The 20,513-nt window shown below is 24.5% G+C and overlaps 1 protein-coding gene across 1 annotated transcript; it reads right to left on the bottom strand.

Annotated features, from left to right (window-relative positions):
- Positions 1 to 10,626: 10,626 nt before the first annotated feature.
- On the bottom strand, positions 10,627 to 12,488 carry LOC114193436 (cyclin-D3-1-like). Its single transcript, XM_028083239.1, has 4 exons — positions 11,848 to 12,488; positions 11,514 to 11,715; positions 11,259 to 11,389; positions 10,627 to 11,003 (listed from the first exon to the last, which is right to left on the bottom strand). Exons 1-4 carry the CDS (start codon positions 12,313 to 12,315, stop codon positions 10,764 to 10,766), a joined length of 1,041 nt encoding a protein of 346 aa, XP_027939040.1. The 5' UTR covers positions 12,316 to 12,488; the 3' UTR covers positions 10,627 to 10,763.
- Positions 12,489 to 20,513: the final 8,025 nt, after the last annotated feature.

Here is a 20,513-nt window from a genome sequence, read left to right as displayed (position 1 = left end):
ATCACTTATTGGGTGTTGTAAGTAACATCAATTGTATCGTGGTGGGGGTTGGGTGAGCGAGATCACAATTGAATCATGTCTTTTGGACTATACGCTTTTATGTAGAAAGAGTCACACCCTAATAATCAACTATGACTTTTGGCTCAGTGATGGACATTTGATTTTATAATTGGTATCAAAGTTAAGTCATGAATTTGATTTTTAGTATAACCATTGCTATGGGAGAGATTATTTCACTTGCTATCAATTGTTCATGTCGAAGGTTAAATTAATTAAGTCGTAATTGGATCATGACACTTTGACTATTATATTATTAACTAGAAATATACACACTTTGGTTATTAGTGATAACTTTTGATCTAGTTGTAAACTCTTAATCAAATATTTCGAAATAACACAAGTTTTAAAATCTCCCCCACAACCTTAGGATGCTTTGATGCCCAACAAATAATTAAGCTTTCAAATCACATATCCAATTGTTTAAAAGACTTGATATAATATAAGTATTTTCATTCTATATCACTAGAGTCTCTCCTAGACATTAACATGCCGAACAATATATATTCGAGAACACCCCAAACAATAAAAAACACAACATTTGACAAAAAGATTTCTGCTTATACAATTATTTCATACTTTTATTTGACTCAACCTCAATAATATATAAGATTAGTATACATACTAAAAAAATAATCCATTACATCATATTCTCTTAACCTATCTATTACAAAAGGGAAGAAAAAAAATTAAAGCTATAAATAATTGATTATACTTACCAAATCTTAAATTATATCAATTCAAAATATTTATACTTTTGAACTTTCCAAGATCTCAATTTAATAATAGATTTTTTTTATAGTAGTGAGAATAAATTTTTCGAAAACTAAAATATCATAATAAACTAAAAAATAGCATTTAATTTTTATTTATAAACTCTTTTCCTATTCTTTTAAAATTATTATTAAAATAATATTAGGGTGTTAAAATCTATCCATTCCATATATTAATACTCTTCTCTTTTTCTCTGTATTTAAAAAATATATAATAATTTAAAATAAATTTGTAATATAATTAAAAGAAATTATATATTCTAAATTTTATATTTATCATATACGTAACAAAAAAAAAAAAAAGTGAGCCACAATGGAGCAAGTGTCAGGAGTGCAATATTAGTTCCCAAATTAGTATGTGATTAGTTGTTCCAATATTTCTATTACATTTACCTTATGTTATGAATATTTAATAATTTCTCCCTCACATTTACGATAAAATTACAAAATAGAGAAGTGAGAAAGTAAATAATTTTTTCCAAATCAATAATTAAGATTTTCATATATAAATTTGCTAAATAGTCTGATATTTCAGTTTTTTACTCATATCTGTATATGTAAAACAATGGCGACTTCTAAATGTATTTAAATATTTTAGTACTAACTAGTTCGAAATCTATCGGACTTAGTGTTATGCTAAATAACAAAATACGGAAATATTATTGTAAATATTTATAAAATCTTTTTATAAATTGTTTACGTATAAAATTTCTTTCTTAGACCATTAGATTTTTTATTCAAATTATGTGCATAGAATCTATTATAATTCTTAGTATTTTTCATATTATTTTAGAAGTGAATTTAGAGATAATATCAATTTATAAATCAATTTTGTAAGGGTGAATTAAGCTTCAAGTTATGATTTAATGATTATAAAAGTTACGATTTACATCATATATGAGAAAAATTGTCTGTTAAGTCTATTATTTTTTTTTTTATTATTATCAGACCGTTATTAAATTATTTTTCAATATTTAGTCTTATACACAAAATATATATATCTCAGCATAAAAATGATTATAAAAATTTTACCTACACTAAAAATAAAACTAATTTACAATAAATAAGATATCCAAACCTCATTTTATATACTAATTTTATAAATTTCAATTAAACTTAAAAGTCAACCTCATAATATATCCTATCACCAAACAAATACTTTGATAATAACATATATTATTATTATTATATAAATTTTGGTCATCCCTTCAATTCAATTTCATTTGTCAATTACATTCCAATTTCGTCAGTAGTGGGCCACTTCCATACCTTTTTTTTTTATTTTATTTTTTATCTTTATGTATTCAATGTCCACATAAGTATGTGGTGTTTAAAAACTTGTTCAAAATAAATAAAAATAATAATACACAAAAATTGTAAATTTATTTTTGAAGTGTGAAATCAAACGTCAAACCATGCATGTTCTGAATAATAAAGCTATCAAAAGGACAATTTGGTTGAAATTGGCTTGACTTATATATTACAACGGGTTAAGAATATTTTTTATTAAGTCTTGCAAAGTCATATTAGTTATATCAAAAAGTTAATATTCTAAAATATTAAAAGTAAAATATATCCTTTTAAATTTTGTCACAGGATAATAGTGCAATATGCAACAAAATTAATACAATTTTTTTAAAATAAAACTTTAATTATTTAAACTATAAGCTATGTAAATAAGAATAAATGACATTTGTTTAGGAACGACAACGACTTGGTGTTTATCTGCTATTTGTTTCGCTTGGATTTTTTTTTTCTTTTATTTATCGAATATCCACGAAAAATATTTATAAATATTTTAAATATTAAATAAAATTATTTAAAAATAATCTTTATAATGTAAAATTAGATAAAATTAAATGTAATTTAAATCAAATTATTCCATAAAATATTGATGCAAATTAATTTGATGTTTATAAAATGCAAATTTGCGAGTAGTATCAAAATATAAATCTTAATATCTGTCACACCACGAATATTTGCTAATACAATTTTTTTTATCATCCTTAAACATGTTAAAATAAAAATCTATAAACTATATTTTTGTAAATATTTTCACATTATATACTACATAAATTTCTGATATCTAGAAGTTTGGTCACAAGTTTTGCTATCATCCTGTTTTAAATCTAACTTGCGGCAAAAGCCAAGAAAGAAAGGAAAAATGATGAAAAGAAGACCAAAAAAGAAAGAATAGAATGAAAGAATAGGTCATAGAAATTTATTGAAAAGGGTGTTTGTTGTGTTACACATGACTTGTTGGAATGAGTTATGACTGTCCAATAGCAGGAGAAAGATTATCTATGCCTAACTATTCATCAATTTACGTGTCACTAACACTACTACACTACACTTCTTTAACACTCTTTTTAGTATTATTAGTACACAAATTAAAAATAAAGTTAATCAAACATTACTATAGCTTTAATTAAGAATATTATACTGTTTATCATGGACTAGTGTGCTAAAAGTATTTAGGCTTATTTTCACTTTTCAATTACTAATTTGATCAGAAAATTTAATTTGACCTCAAATTTTTATTAGATATAATTAAGTTTTTTAGTTTTTAAAAATATCTAATAGAACTTATTTTGTTAAACTAATATTAACGTTTTATTTGAATATGTCATATCTTAGTTTGTAGTATTTTAAATTTTTTATTTCATTTTATATCAGTTTCTTTTGTCATGTATTAGATCATTATCATATTATGTAAAAGTAACAGTATCACGTGATAGTCTTATGTGATAGTATCTTATATTTAATTTAATTTTTATATTTAAAATTTTAACTCAAATTTTTAAGTAAAATGATGTTATTCCATTTAAACTGAAATTAATAATTAAGTTTAATTATAATTATATATATATATATATATATATATATATATATCAAAAAAATTGATACTTTAAATTATTACGGAGCTCTTTTATTAAAAATCGAAATCAACTGGGTTGTTTAGCATTTGGCGTGATTCCATTTGACAATGAAAATCATCACTAAAATTTTAGTAAATATTAAAAATTAACTTTCGATTTCTAGATATCATATTTGATCTAAGTTTTAAGTAACTTCTATCGAATATAAGCTTTTGAAAAAAAAATAGTTGTTTTATTTGTGGTGAATAAATGGAAGAAAAAAGCTATTTTCTGGAGATAGTTGTTCACATGCCGAAATGCATGGGGTAATTAATATGACTTGATATTGCATCAAAAGGATAATGATACCAATTAGACTTGACATTGATATAACATTTTTTTTTTAATTTAATAACATTATTTTATTAAGACAAAAATAAAATTCAAAATTTCAACTAGTTTTTCTTAATTTTCATATACTACATTTAAAAAAAAACAAACAATAAATTGTGAATTGGAGGCCAAGTAAAAACATCTAACGAACGTGCCTGTGGTCTTGAAATATAACACTAAAAATGACAAACTATTTAAACAACAGCAACTACACAAAATACTCCATTAACTGAATTTTACAAACAAAAAAATATAAATCACATATCTCAAATGTTCAATTTGATCTTTGAGTGAAAAGTCTCATAACAAAAAGAATTATTATGACTTTTTTTCTTCACTCAAATGACTACCTGGATAACTGAGTGCATTAAATTGTATCTAGATCAGTGTAGAAGCTAAACTTAGACAAAGAAAATTAGATTTTTTTTTACTCAGACCAGTTCTTTATGATTTAATGTATGCAGAAACAGAAGCTAATCTGTTTTAGTTTGGTCTATGTAATCTGTCAAATTGGTAATCCAAATATGGATCAGTTCTCTTAGTCCACTGGCTCGTTTTAATTTTTTAATTTTTAATTTTTATTTTTTAATTTAATAATTAAAATGTTAAGTTTTTATATTATATTTTTGTAAAGATATAAATGCGTATATTATTGAAATTTAAATAATTAACATTTAAAAGTTTGAATTTTTAGTTAGAATAAAGTAATTTAAAAGTAAATGTAAGAATTATTTTAATTTATTCAATTATAAATATTAGTTAATCAATAAAACACTTAAAAAGATATTTACGTGATTAAATATACTTTATATATATATATATATATATATATATGTATATATATAAACAACAAATTTTAAAAAGTTAAAAGATAAAAAATGATAGACGAGCTTATAACTTGGATATGTTACAATTTCTAAGCTATTTTTTGTGATGGACCAATCCAACCCAATTCATTATTAAACGGAATAAGAATTGACCGAGTCAAAAGAGGTCGAACCCTAATCTCAAAACGTCTCCAACATAAACAATTATAAATATTCTTGCCAACAATTACAATATGAGATAATTACAATATGAGATTTTGTGGTGATTATTAGACAAGTTACAACATCCATTTTACGATTTGAAAGAGATTGTTGAAATGAAAGATATGTTTAATTAACTAAATTGTAAATTTGTATAATGATATAATCAGAATTGTCTTAATTTAACATTGATTTATAAGAGTAAAAGGGTGTGAAAACAAAATATATCGACAAAAAAAATTATCTCACTTTACAGTTGTATATGTCTTTTTCATTCTCTTTCTACATATTTATATATGAAACTTATCATAAATTAGAGTTAATCAAAACGGTTAACCTAGCCCGATTCAGCCTGATCTATTATGGATTAATTATTTAGTGAGCTAACACATTTCGGCTCATTTATTAGTGAGCCAAAAAAATTCGAACTCCCTCTGGTCATCACGGGTTGGTAGATTAAACATGTTGGATTACGGGTTTATTTAATTAAAAAATACAATTTTTTTTCAGTCAAAACTAAATTATAATTCTAATTAAAATTTAAATAAACTTTAATACAATCCAAATACAAACCAAAATAAAAAAATACAAATTATCTATGTGTTGGCTGAAAAAACAACCTAACATGACCCAGATGTAAAGCTCAACTTAACAAAAAATACTTGTGTGATCTTTTATTTGCAGTGTAAAGCTCAACTTAACAAAAAATACTTATATGATCCTTTATTTGCATATTGGTGAGCCAAATCAAAAATCAACTCGTATTGAAATTTATAAAACAATTTCAACCCAATCCTATCTGAACTAGTAATAAGTCGGATTGATTCGCAAGTTTCAACCCATTTTTGAGAGTGATAATTGACATATTTATAGATATTTTTCCGATAGTTGAGCCCAAAACAGGACAGTAAACACCATATAAATAGATAATTATATTAGTAAGTAACGTAAATATAATGGCATGATCTGTTTGACTAGAAAAAGGTTGATAATTGAGTGTATATATATAGTGGTAGCTGCAGCTAGTACTCCTATTACAACTTCCATTCTCCTTCATCATTATTACTTTTCATCATAAAGGGGTCAAAAACTAAAGAGAAATAATGAACCTATTTGTTGTGTTCTTATTTGTGCAATTTCTATACCAGCCTATCATTGCCTTTTCACTTTTTTACTTTTTCTATTGCACCTCTTCAAACACTAGCATGTTAGGAACACCTAAAGCAAAATTCGTAACAAGCCTCGGAATATTTTTTTCAAAAATAAAAACTAATCTTTTTGTTTTCAAGGAGTTTTTCAAGTCTTTATGGGAGAAAAAACTCTTTAATTCCAAAAAAGATGCGCACTATTGAAAGCATTTTTGAGAAAACAAATTCATCGTTTTGCTCTTTTTCGGGATAGGGGAGGTTTTCTTTTCTTTTTCCTTTATCCTTTTTTGGATGCTTCTAAAACTATCCATATCTTATTTATTTATGTATTATACTAATAACTTGTTAGTTTTGATACTGCACGTCTCTTTTATTAAAAATGATTAGTTAATTTTTTTTTAAATAATTACTTCATATATTAATATTAGAAATGTTAAAGTGAGTCCATATGATTAATACACGGAGATGTCAATTTAGCTCGACTCATAAAATTTGATATTATTTCTCTAGGTTAGGATCACAAAAGTCCACTAGATAAAAACTTCACAAAAACTTTGTGGGTGTGGTCTAGTTTATGGATTTTCTTTTTAAACATGAAAAAATGTTAATTTTCTTAAAATATATTATCAAAATTTTGGTTTAACTCGATCTATCTCGACTGTCAGTTTAAGTCGACCTATCTCAAATTTCAGTCTTAAGGAACGGCTAGCTAGTGCTCATTAAATTTTACAGAAATTTATAGTTAATTGTGATATTAAATTAAATATGGCCCAATAACCATTAATGCAGTTTTATTTCATTTAAAGGACAAAAATACCCATAATGTTAGTTGTGTTTAATATTTTATATAATGCTCACAAATAAAAATTAAAAAATAATTAAATAATTAAATTTTAATGTTGCTAAAAATCAAAATATAATTAGCATTAAAAATATTTAAATTAACAAAAATGAATAAAAAATAGTGTTAAATATCTAAAAAATAAAAAATAAAAGTTAAATTATTCTTTTGGTAATTGCTTTTGTCGAGAAGTGTCAAATTGATCCTCTAATTTTTTATTTGTCTTAATTTGGTTAGTCTTTTTTAAAATTGATTCAATTTGATCAATACCCACAAATCGGCATGTTATACTAACTTTATAACACCATTTGTGAAAAACTAATAGCAATGACCAAATTGAATCACTCTTAAAAAACACAACCAAATTGAGGCAAGAAAAAAAATTTGAAAGATCAATTTGACACTTTTGAAAAAAAAATAAAAACTAAAAGAGTAATTTAACAAAAAATTAATAATTAAAGTATTAATTTGAGACTTCATTAAATTTTCTTCTTCTGATTTCTCAATGAATTTTTGTAACATTCCTCTTAACTTAACAAAACTAACAAATTTTTCTATATTAAAAAAACAAACAATATTTTAATATCTAAAATTATTAATTATAAATACATAAAGTTAGCAATATATGAGAGATGTTTTTTTTCTTTTTCTTAATATAGATTTTAGAAATTTTAAAATATTTATTTTGTATCATATAATTATTACTTAAAAATTGTGAAAAGTATTTTTGGCTTTATAAAATATATTATATGTATTAATATTATTTTAGTTAAAAATTATGAAAACTAATAAACATAAGTTATTTCTTAACCAGTAAACTTAGACACTGCAAAGGATTCCAAAAGTCAAAGTAAAATATTACTTTAATATTTTTCATTGGTAGATGAATATTTCCAAACTTAACTTTTAAGATTGTACAAACCAATAGTCAAGATATATTTAATATTTAATATATATATATATATATATATATAATATAATATAAAATATTTTCAACCATTCAAACTATATACATTAAATAATAAATTGTATATCTATAATTCTATAAATTATTTCCTTTTTCCTAAGCTAATTATTATTAAAATTTTGAAACTAATATCCCATGAAGTACTTGATAATATATTCCTTTAAGGAGATAAATATTTTGCAAGAAAATTGACAATTGTTTCTTGAGATGTAATGGTCACCGGATATGGCAATTAAATCCGTTTAGGTGGGTATTGTTCAAATCCGTCCTCGTTTTGACGGGAAATCTCCGTATTGACTGGGGATGGGTATGAGTAATAGGGAGAATTCCTGACTTTTTCAATTGGATATGAGAATATGTATGTGGATGTACATATTTCCGCCATAATATTCATCCCTGTCACATCTCCCTCCCCATTTAAATTATTAAAATATTCACAACTAATTAAGTAATGTAATTATATACATATATATATATATATATATATATATATATATATATATATATATATATATATATATACTTTCTATTTTTTATTTCTTCTAATTATTTAGTTTGTCATAAAATTTATTCGGATCTCCAATATATTTTTCATTTTATCATAACTTTTATGTAATTATGTTTAAATGATGTATGTCAATTAAAAAAAAATTTATGTCTCACATTTGAATATTTCTATTATTTTTTAATATTTTCCTTTAACAAGATAATGTTTAATACTCTCAATTTAAGTGTTTAATAGCATAAACATTTCATTTACTAGTAATATAAAAAAATATTATTACGTATTATTATTTTTTTGTTTCACTAAAACAATTTTCGTTATTTCTCTACCATTGAGTATATATGATATGTCGATGTTTGAAAATCTTTCTTAGATCTCTAAGGTATTTTTTTATCTGTCATACCCTTAATTATACATTTATTTCTCTTTGTGCGATTTCTTTCAATAGTCTCTCAAATTGTTTCTAAGACACATTTGTTAATTATTTTTGTATTTTTATTTGTTGTTTATTTTTGTCATGTAAAATATTATTTCGATATATTTTATCTAATTATTTTTTATTTTCTAACTCATTATCAATCATAATGTAATTTTTTCATTATAATTGTATAAATAACTTTTATTTACTACAATATAAAAATGTAATGTAATTACCTTGAATATTTTTTTATCACCATTCAACATATATTAAAGTTCAAAAGATAAAAGATCTATGTCAAAATTTTATTATTATTTTTATTATTTGTTCTTTGCGTCATTTTGATCAAATGATGTATTATAACTTTTATCAATGTATGAAAAAGAGATTTATTATAATTTACAAAATTGAATTAAACAAACATTTTAAAAAATATTTTTTAATTTGAATATTTGTTTTTCTTTTATATTTTTTTAAAAATATTTTTAAATTTTATCAACTAGGTTTCATTAATGTTTGCAAATTTAATAAATGTTTTGGTTTTCATAAAATTTTATTTGGTATTCTAATTTAAAATGTAAATAATTATAATTTATTTCAAAGTATTTGATATCGAAGAAACAATCATCCTTCTAATATTGAATATTTGATAATATTATGTTTTCTTTACGTATTTTATTATTATTTTATAAAAATTAAAATTAATATTGAAATATAAAAAAATAGATAATGTATGAATACAAGATTATACCTGTTACTCAAAAAAATGAAAATGAAATAAAAAATTTAATACTCATTAAATTTAGGTACGAGAATGAAAATAAATTTTTATATAAAAACAAATATAAAATAACAAAACTCGTCACAGTAGTGGTCACACTCCTATTTAAGCTTTTTTTTATCTGTTCAATGTTTTACTCATAATTTCATTCGATGTAGGGTCCAATGAGTAACTCTTTTCCTTTTTCCTTATTTTGTTATTAACAAAAGTAATTGTCAGACCTATTTCATCTAATGCTCTCTAATTAATTTTTTAATCAGTACCATAAGCACATATTAATAATATTAATAGAATTTATCAGACTGTTCTAATTTGCAATTTACACAAATAAAAGTTAAAGCTTTTTCATATTTTAATAATTAATGACCATTACATAATAAAAAATAAAATGTATAAAAAGGTATTTTACTATAACATAATCGTGTCATTTTAGGTTATGTTAAAGAAAAATGAAGTTACTTGTATTCTACCTTTTTAAAATTTCAAAATAACATCAATGTTTATAATTATATTTATGTTTAACATTTGTTATTATAGCACTTAAAATAAGACAATAATTTTCTTAAAAAATATACTTATTAAAATGAAAAACCCAGAAGAAATCTTTTCATTTATTAGTCTTGGGACAGCCTGTACCTCTTTTGGTCTTGCATCCATAGAAAAATAGTTAAAATGAAAAATAATTTTAAATTACTATTATTATTATTATTATAATAAATATAACTCTTAAAATATATTATTATAAAAATTAATGTATATTATATATAATAGTTTGTAATGGAATGGTCAACAACCTCAAGGATAAATTTATTACTGGTGAATAAAAATAAGGAAAGTAGTTTTACTCAGACAAAGAATTATGACAACATGAGAGAATAGAATAAAATATATGACTATAATGTTTTTGGTTTCACAGAAGACGAAAGTAAAACGATGAAGAAAATAAAAATGTGAAAGTTGAAACTGAAGGAAGAGAATGATAAATAAGTAGCAGCTAGCGAGGAATGGTGAGAAAATCTGAGTTTGAATGCTTCAACAGAAGCTGATCTTGGCTTCTACTTTTCTTCAACGACGCATCACACGAACTATCACAGCTAAACGACCCTTCCATCACGTCGTTTCGGCTACACTGAACGCACTCAAACTTCCTTTTCTTCAAATTCCCTCTTTTACCCTCTTCACTCTTCCCTGACACAACCTCCATCATCACCTTGTAGCATTCTTTCACCTTTTCCTGCAACACAACACTTCCGTATTTAGTACTAATTAATCGTACAATGGTTATAATTAATTAGAATCCATGAGATTAATGGTGTTATTAAGTAAAATCTTGTAGCTAGGTATTGTAGGGTCCACAATAAATGAGTTATGCAGGTGGAGATGTTCTTCTGTCTTTGACTATTAGCCATGAAAAGCGTAAAACATTTCCGTTTTCCATGATTTATAATCAGAAAAACAACACATTGGTGTTTAAGACAACGCCAACAACCTTGTCGATTCCGAGAATACCCAAGAGCTGATCTTGGTATTCCTCTCCCAAACCAGGCTCCACAACGCTCACCACGCGCATCGTCGTTGCAGTTGCCAACACAGAAGGAAGAAAACTCATAAATCTTAAGTCTGCAACATAAAAGATCAAACATCAATAACAAACAACAAAGATTGAGAATGTGAATCAGAGAATGAAACAAAGGAAGAAAGCATAAGATCTGGTCGGAAGTCAGTTAGTTGGTTAGTTAGTTACCTGCAAAGACAGAGAGAAGAACGGATTCACACCTTCTGAGAAACTCCAAGCAGAGATGACCCTTTAAGCCAAGTTTCCTGGTGATGTAATCAAGGAACGAGAGAGGTGTTACTGGGTTCATCTTCCACCCAAGTGAGGAAAGAACCAAGATTTCCATTCTCTTAACCGTTTTCGCTTCAAAAAGGTACTTACTCTCCCCCACCTTCACGATCAAGAGAAGAAGAATCATAATAACAAAGTTAGAACCATCGATCAAAATCCAGTATTGAAGATCCGACATTGATCGGAAACACTAACAAAACAGTTCATACATAGAGAAGATCGAGAGACATACTTGGAGGTCCACGAAAAGGGGCACGTGGGTCTCTTCAACTTTAGCTGCAAGAGAGAGGCACGCCACTGCAACGAGTTGCGTGAGCCATGGTTTGTCGTTCTGGAATCTGAGGGTGCAGAGGAACCTGTCGAGGTAGTTAACTGCGAGAAGTGCTGTGAGGGTAGAAAAGGAATGGTGAAGATTCAGTTTGAGAATCCATTCCACGGCTTCTCCGCGAGAAGAAGCCAGAGAAGGGTTGTTTGGGAGAGAGATTGAGAGGTTGTTAAGGTTTTCTCTGGCGAGAAGAGAAGAGAGCTCGTGGGTGTCCCAGAAGAGGTCTTGTTCTGAAAGGACCACATCGGAGAAGTCTGGTTTTGAGGTTGTGCTAATGTAATCGTCTTCTTCTCTTTGTTTTTGTTCCTCCAAATGAATGTGGTCCTCTGAGCAGTATAGGGTGTCCAGAAGGTGTTTTGGGTAATGGTGAGACATGTTTGTTCTAGGAAGAGGTTGTGTGGTGGTGGTTGTGAAGGTGCTGGTTCATTGTAGAGGTGTCTCTGTGATGTGTTTTGATGGATTTGACATTGGAGAGGTTTGTGTGTTTGAGAGAAGAGAAAGGAAAAAGAAGGGAAAAGGAGAAGAGGCAGTGAGTGAGTGAGGGAGAGGGCAGTGACCATAAACTAAAGGGCCTTCTTATTTATTGATGATGGGCTTTCTTTCCAGAACTTTTTTTTTTTTTAATTTCTTTTTCTTCAAATTCTTCTTTCCAACAAAAAGTTATTAAGTTTAATGATCATGCATAATTACAGGAAATTTTTTTAATTATCAATCTTCTAAAAATCATCTGCTGTTTTTTACAACGATAATGACACAATAATTTAAATTTTTTTACTTTTTACGTAATTTAATATAAATAATTATTATTATATCCGTATATTTCTTTTAAGAATTCATGACTCACACTAAATTAATTAAAAAATTAAAAAAAAAAGTCATAAAATAATAAATATTAAAAAAAGTGACGAAATGAACTATCAAGTTTATTTCTAAAAGTATGAGACATTACAGAGAAAAAATACAAACTTAAATGCTTTCTATCGTTACCAATTTCTTTTTCTTTTTTTCAACTATTTCTTTTATTATATTCTACAGCTAAAAACAATGTATTTATACTTATTTTTCGTTTTAAATAATCAAGTCGATTGAATTTAAAATTTTATTTATTTATTTTTATTTGTTGGCTTTTGTTAGGAGAAGAATCGAGCACCCACGACTTTTTCGGTACTCCCTTCTATTTTCCATCAAATTTGGTAATTTGTACTTTATAAAATGGATAATATGTTGACAAAGATGAAAACTTAAATTTATTGAGACCATATATCAATAGGTCATTTTTTTACGCAAATATATATTAATGTCTAAGTATACATATTTAATTATTTTTTATATATAATCTTTATTTCGTACAATATAAAAGTTTTCTATTGATATTTCGAACATGGATTTTTTTTATTTAAAACTTGTCAGATGAACTATAATTCTTACTATTGGTCTCTTACAAAATAGATTAATAATAACTTCAGATATGAAAATGAATTCAACGCAATATATTATTTGATTTTTTAAAAAAGAAACATGTTTTAGATCGCTTGAAGCAGATGTAAAATCTGTACTTACGTCTGTGTACATTGCAAGATTTTTACAGTGAAAAATTGAACGCAAATTGGCCTCAGAAAAAGATTTGGATCTATGTTCATATATCGTAGTATAAATATCCTTTCGTTAGAAACACACAACATTACTTTTGAATTTTATATTTTGATATTATTTACAATTATTACAAAATTTACTGATTTGTTAAATATACGAGAAAAAAGAAAAAAAGTAAAACAACTGAGTTCTTGTTTTGGTACGATAGAGAGGTGTCTGTGTGATACGATAATAAAGACATTACAAAAAATAATAACTCAGAACCGATGGAACCATAACATTTCGTACTCCAAATTCCTGTCCAAACTATCACTCTATTCATTAAATATAAAATAGATTTAAATTCACTTTTTTAATCAAAATTAAATTAGTTCTAATAATTTTTCTTTTTTAAATTATCATCAAAATAAATATATATTTTGTTTTTTTTACATATGAACATTGTTGGTTGATTTATTTTTGGATATACATGATTTATACATTTGTTTAATATTTCTATTGTGTTTTTATGAGTAGAGAGAATTTTATTTCAATGTTTTTTATGATTGAGTTGTTATTTATTTTGGTATATAGCTTCGAATTAAATTATTTTCCAATGTACTTTAAATGAATATCTTAAGTCTATAGTTTTAATTATACTATAGTGTAAAGACTAAAATTAAAGCGACATAAATAGAGAAACCAAAATCATGAATAGAAAACTTTTTTTTTCACTCTTCTAAAAGAATTTTGCAACCAAATTACTATTAAACTAAACGTTATTGACAGGAAAATTCTTTTTTCATGCAAAACGAACAACACTGAGCCAAATGAATCGGTTTTCTTTTTTAAATTTACTTTATTATATTATTATTATTATTATTATATATATATATATATATATATATATATATATATATATATATATATATATATATATATATATATATATATAAAGACTGTAAAAATAAAATATTCCATGCAAACATCAGATAAAGTTTCAATAGCATGATGAAATAATTAAATTTAGAGATTACTTGTTGTGCATTGTCAATTTAAATATGTTGTACCAAAACAAATCTCAATTACCTAAAATTTACAAATGTACATGCAAACTACAACTATTATTATAAGAAAGTTTTTAATGAGGTATATAATTTGTTTAGTTGTAAAAGGTAGTATCAAGAGATTTTGAATTTAACTTTTTCACTAATATTTACTAGATATATCGTTAGTTTGAAAATTTTAAAAATAAAAATGAAAAATTTATGGGTTAAACTTTTTTCATAACAAAATCTAACAATAAACGTTTACATGTACGTAATATTTATGATTTAAATTTGTTTAAGAAAAATAGTTAACAAAACATGTCTTTAAATGATTATCCAAATACACAAATACTTTTTTCAAAATGTGTCTTTAATTTATTATTAAAATAAAATAAGATAATTTAGTGATTAGATAAAAGAAATTAAGAGAAATGTCTGAGTTTGATCTTATTTAAGAACTTTTAAGAAAAATAATGACAGAGATCGTAAATTTAACTCCGATTAATAAAAATAGTAACAAATATTTATATGACAATCACTTATTCAATAAACAATAGTAGTTCACCAAAACACATACTTCTCTGGGAAAAGAACCAAACATAACCTAAATTCTTGATATTTATAAGTCACTCTCATGAATTCCAAACAATTGAAGTCGAGCCAATGAATCTAATAATAGAATAAAAAGGGTTTCTAACTATTACTTAAATCTAAAATTTCAATTTACAAGAATAATTTATTTTTCCAATTCATAGTAAGAGAATGGGTATATGAGATGAGAAATTGTTTTCTGCTAAACCATAAATAAAATAAAATAAAAAATCATAGAGAAAAGGAAAAGTGTGTAGCAGAGAGGAAATTCAGAAGCATGCGTGTAGTTAATTTTCTGAGATGATAGGTTGCTTTCTCTTTTATATATTTTTTTCTTTGTTTCGAAATCTTTTACATCTTTTTAAAGGCTCAATCTCCAATAAACAAAGTGTGGCAAGTGGGAAAACAAAGAGAAAGAAATGGCATAGATAAGAGAAGAGAAGAGGTTGCTATAACTAACAAGTAATGTGATTTGGAATGAAAAAAATATAGGATTAAAATTGAAATTGCTTTAAATATATATATATTTTTAAATATGAATCAAAAATTAAATCAAACTTATTATTCACATTTTATTAAAATATTTTAAATATTTTTTGTGTTTTATATCTAAACATAAGTTTAAACGTGTTAAAAATTTAAATGTGAAATCTAAGTTTTAAAGTATTAAAGATGAATAATTAATTAATTTATAAAAAGAAAAATTATATTTTCATTATTTTAATATTTTGAGTTTAAGTATGTTAGAAGTGGACTTTAAGTCTTATATTAACTAGAAATAAACTTCATAAATTTGACTTATAAGATGAGATTTGCACTTCACTTATATCTTATAAAATTGTATTATTTTTAGTTGACGTGGGACTTCTAACATAGTATATTGTTTATTGTTTATATATATTTGATTAGAGTTTCATTAATAATTGTCTTTTTAATATTTTTGTTGAAAAACCTATTAAAATGTGTATGTTTTGTGAAAGGAAAATTAAAATTAATCTAAGGCCATGATAGATATAAGATATGATAGTGTGGTGGTTTCCAGCCAACACCATAGATGCAACAAACTACTTTTTTTCATTGCTCTTACACACACCACACTTTAGCACCTAACTTAGGTTGTCCTCCTTCTACATGGACCAACTTGCTTCAACTCTGGAACATGCTCTTCCACTTTTACTTTGTTTTCATAGGTTTTTCGGTTTCATTCATTTTAGCGGTGTCTAATAAGTTTCAAAGGAGAAATTCTTTTCGATGGGTTTTTAATTTAAAGATTTTATTTATTTTTCATGGATAAATTTTAAGTTGATCCTACCAATCAAACTATTATGATGTTTATTAAAGAATTTACTTTCTGTTTCATTTTTACAAAAATTGGGACTAAATTAAAATTAAAAATAAATATAAAGATCAAATTGAGTCACTTTGACACGTGGTATAACTGTGAAGTGACACGTATAAAAAAAATTTATTTATTTTTTTAAAAAATTAAAAAAAATTAAAGAAAATATTAAAAATAAAAAAAATCAGAAATTGACACGTGACGTTGACTTTAACACCGTCTGATCAAAGTTAACAATGATGATCAAATTGAGTCATTTTTTAAAAAATGAGAACTAAATTAAAACAACGAAAAATTTGATGATGAAATTGAAATTTCATGACAAATAAAAAGATAAAAAAATAATTTAACAAAAAATTTAATAAGAAAAAAGAGAAGATAATGTAAAAGGAGGTACATAAGCGTAGAGGAAGATGTAAGAGTTTGTAGAGACAAAAAGAGGAAGTGAGAGTTGAGTGTGGTCAAAGTCCCCACAGTGTGTGAAGAAGCAGAAAGTGGTTTGGTTGGTTCAGAATATAAATTAAAAAGAAAAACACTCTTTATTGGGACTCATAAATCATTTCTGCTTCTTCTGCTGCTGCTGTAACAGCTGCAGGTGGTACAATCCAGATTGTATGTAGCATGCACATTCTTATACATGCATTATGTAATATGTATGCATATACATACATTGCATTGCATGGAGAAATGTATGAATCAATGTGTTTGTTATAGTTATGTCATACAATCTTAAATTTTTTTTTTAATTTTTTTAATTATATGATATGATGATTTAATAATGATTGAAATAATAAATTAAAAATAATAAAAAAAATAAATTAAAGTATCATTATCCTTTTAAATATCAAAATTTTATTCAAAGCATGTTCTTCACTAATTAAAAAAAGGAACTAATATCAACGACTCATTTCTTACACCATCTTCACATACTAATTAAAACTAAAACAAATAAACTCGATGATTAACAAGTATTACCTACTAACACACACCATCATCTTCCATATAACTTTTTAAAATATAATTCTTAATATTTATATAAATTAATTTTGCTTGATAAACAATTTTATTTTACTACAGACAAGTCTGACACCAAAATCCAAATAATATTATGTCATCTTAAAGTTGCTTAAGCAATCATCTCGATATAAGTTGTTCTCAGTTAAACCTACAACCAAAATCTCTTGTTTTGTTTCATTTACATTGTCCAAATCCTCTAATCATGAATAATGTTGTTAACTTTATTCACCAATTAACCAAAAATAAATCATTAAGCAGTGCGTATACAATTATGTATAAATATACACTTGTATTTAAAAATACTTTATTTTTGTATCTTTATGGTTGATGTAAGTGTGTGTAGTGGTTGAATTGCAAAGACAAAAAAGGAAGAATACACCATCATCACACCACAACACAACTGTGCTATTGATTGTGTAAAAAAGAATAAATAAAGTAGAATTAGAAAAAATTAAATGTTTATTTTTTTGAAATAATTTAATAATGAATAAATAAAATTAACAATAATCTTCTACCAAACAAATTATTCAACAAATGTGATGATGATGAAAAGATGAGTTGTGGAATGTTGGTCCACGTCGATCGACTTCCGGTCCGGTAGGGTCCGGTTCAGACCGGCCCCACAAAACATAGTGAGAGGTTAATGATAATGTTTTTGGAGTAATCATAAAATAACATGACAGTACATAATAATAGTAAAATTTAATCATAGCAAAGGGTTGACCTTTATATATAAACATTCACTTCTTTTTACCCACTTTTCACTCTTTTTCTTTCTTCACAATTTCTTCATATACCAACAGATTCATACAAATTGGATTCAGTGTTTGAATGAAGAAACTATGGAATTTCATTTCCCTTTTCAGAGATAAAGTTAAGGTATAGAAATTTAAATAAAGTTCTCAGTTTGATTCATCACTCTATATCACCTTTATTCAAACTATTTTCACAGTAAAGTTTTTTTTTAATTAACTACAATTAGAGTTATTTCTAAATTATTGATCGTAACATTCTTTGTTACCACTGAAAATTGATGTATTGGGGAAAAATAAAATTTGGATTAAATATGTTTTTGTCATTTAATTTTTAGTGAATTTTAAAATTAGTCTATTTTGAAATTTTAAACTAATTTAGTCTTTTATCTTTCAAAATACGTGAATTTAGTTTTTTTAATCAAATTTTATTATGTTTATTTGACATTAAAACGTGTTTCATAAAAATGTGTAAAATAATATAAACAACTCAAATACAATTATTTGAAATGTGTACGAAACATCAAATAAACCTAACAAAATTTGAGTAAATTAACTAAATTTATTTATTTCAAAAGATGAAAGACTAAATTGGTCCAAAATTTTGAAATGGATTAATTCAAAAATTTTAATGCGCCATTAAATTCTTTCGTTTATTGCCCATTATGTTCATGTATTTTTAAATATTAAATTATATTAAATTTATAATTACTTTTAATGAACTTATTGTTTTTAAAATTGAAAATATTAAATTTGTTGTAGGAGTACAAAAAGAATGAAGGAATTAGATTACACCGAAAAAATCCAACGATAGAGATTTCATAGAAGTTGTAAAAAGCATGGTTGGTATGTCAGGATTCCAACGGAGTGTTGTGATACAATCAATAAAAATGAACGAATCAGATTGCACCAAAAAATGAACCATCTACGTTTCTCTGATTTTGTAAAAAGTAGTGTTGGTCATTATGAATCCTACAGAGCCTTCTAAAATTGAACGGTGGAGATTGTGTTGATTTGCTAAAATGTAGCATATTTCAGTAGGCTCTTGCACTTCGTCCCATACAAAATTAGAGATTGCATTAATTCAAACAAATTAGCGACCGAGATTGCAATAATTAAAAAAATTGTACCATTCCAATTGCTTGTCTATAAATGCAAACCTTATTGAAATTATTGTCTCCGGTTTCTATAAAAATAATTTAAGTAAATTTCCCAATTTTTTCTAGTTTTAATAAAGTCTTATTTTTTGTTTTAAGTTATGCAATTAATATTTTCCATTAGTATTATAAATTTGGTTTCAATTTGATAAGAGACTACATTCTTCTATTTTAATGAAAAAATTGTGACCAACATAATATATATATATATATATATATATATATATACAAAAAATATCTTAAAATATAGAATATTGTTATAATTTATAAAATTGATATTCATATATATAAATTAATAAGAAAATTATATATATATATATATATACATAGATTAATAAGAAAATTATACATATGGAATTTTAAAATAAAATTATTTAAAAATTTCGAAATAAAAAATATTTTATATAAAACTAAAAAACTATATTTCATTTGAAAAAAAAAGAATTTAATATTATATTTAATTTATCAATCAAATTATTAAGAAAAACTCAAAATAAAAAATATTTTGAGATAATTTTTATTAAAAAATTTAATAAAATATTCAACAATCATTTTATTAAAAAATAACTAATATTTTTGTTCAATTATTTTAATTTGATCATCATTTTTTTTTCAATTTGATCTTAATATTCAACAATTTTGTTTAATCATTTTTGCTAACACCGTTTAAATAATTAACTAAAGGTGAACAATGACTTACATGTGTCATTATGATTTTTCTATTTTTTATATTTATTAAAAAAATGTATATGTGTCAAGCTAATATCGTATCATCAATGATATTCGATTTGAAACTAGGGTTCTTATAGATACTATAAAGTAGAAAATACCATTTTTTTCATACTACTCTTTCTATATATAATTAAATGATTAAAAAAATTACATATAAAATTCAAAATATCATGTTATTATTACTTTGGTTTTTATGGTAAATGTGTAATATATATCTATAGATAAATATTTAATAAAAATATGAATTTTAATAAAAATAGTATAATATTTATATAAAAAATAAATTTGGTATCAATTTAGAAAAAAACAAAATTACTCATTTAAAAAAAATAGTTAAATTAAACAAAAATAACGGATATCAAGA

This window comes from Vigna unguiculata, chromosome 8 (genome assembly GCF_004118075.2).
Source record: "Vigna unguiculata cultivar IT97K-499-35 chromosome 8, ASM411807v1, whole genome shotgun sequence".
Lineage (NCBI taxonomy): Eukaryota > Viridiplantae > Streptophyta > Magnoliopsida > Fabales > Fabaceae > Vigna > Vigna unguiculata.
This window is presented reverse-complemented; position numbering and strand designations above follow the sequence as displayed.

Excerpts from the sequence above, each read along its gene's own strand:
- LOC114193436 (XM_028083239.1), bottom strand. The coding sequence starts at position 12,315 with ATGTCTCACCATTACCCAAAACACCTTCTGGACACCCTATACTGCTCA. Across the intron at positions 11,716-11,847 it reads CCCTTTTCGTGGACCTCCAA|GTGGGGGAGAGTAAGTACCT; the intron begins GTATGTCTCTCG and ends TTGATCGTGAAG. Across the intron at positions 11,004-11,258 it reads GTATTCTCGGAATCGACAAG|GAAAAGGTGAAAGAATGCTA; the intron begins GTTGTTGGCGTT and ends GTTGTGTTGCAG.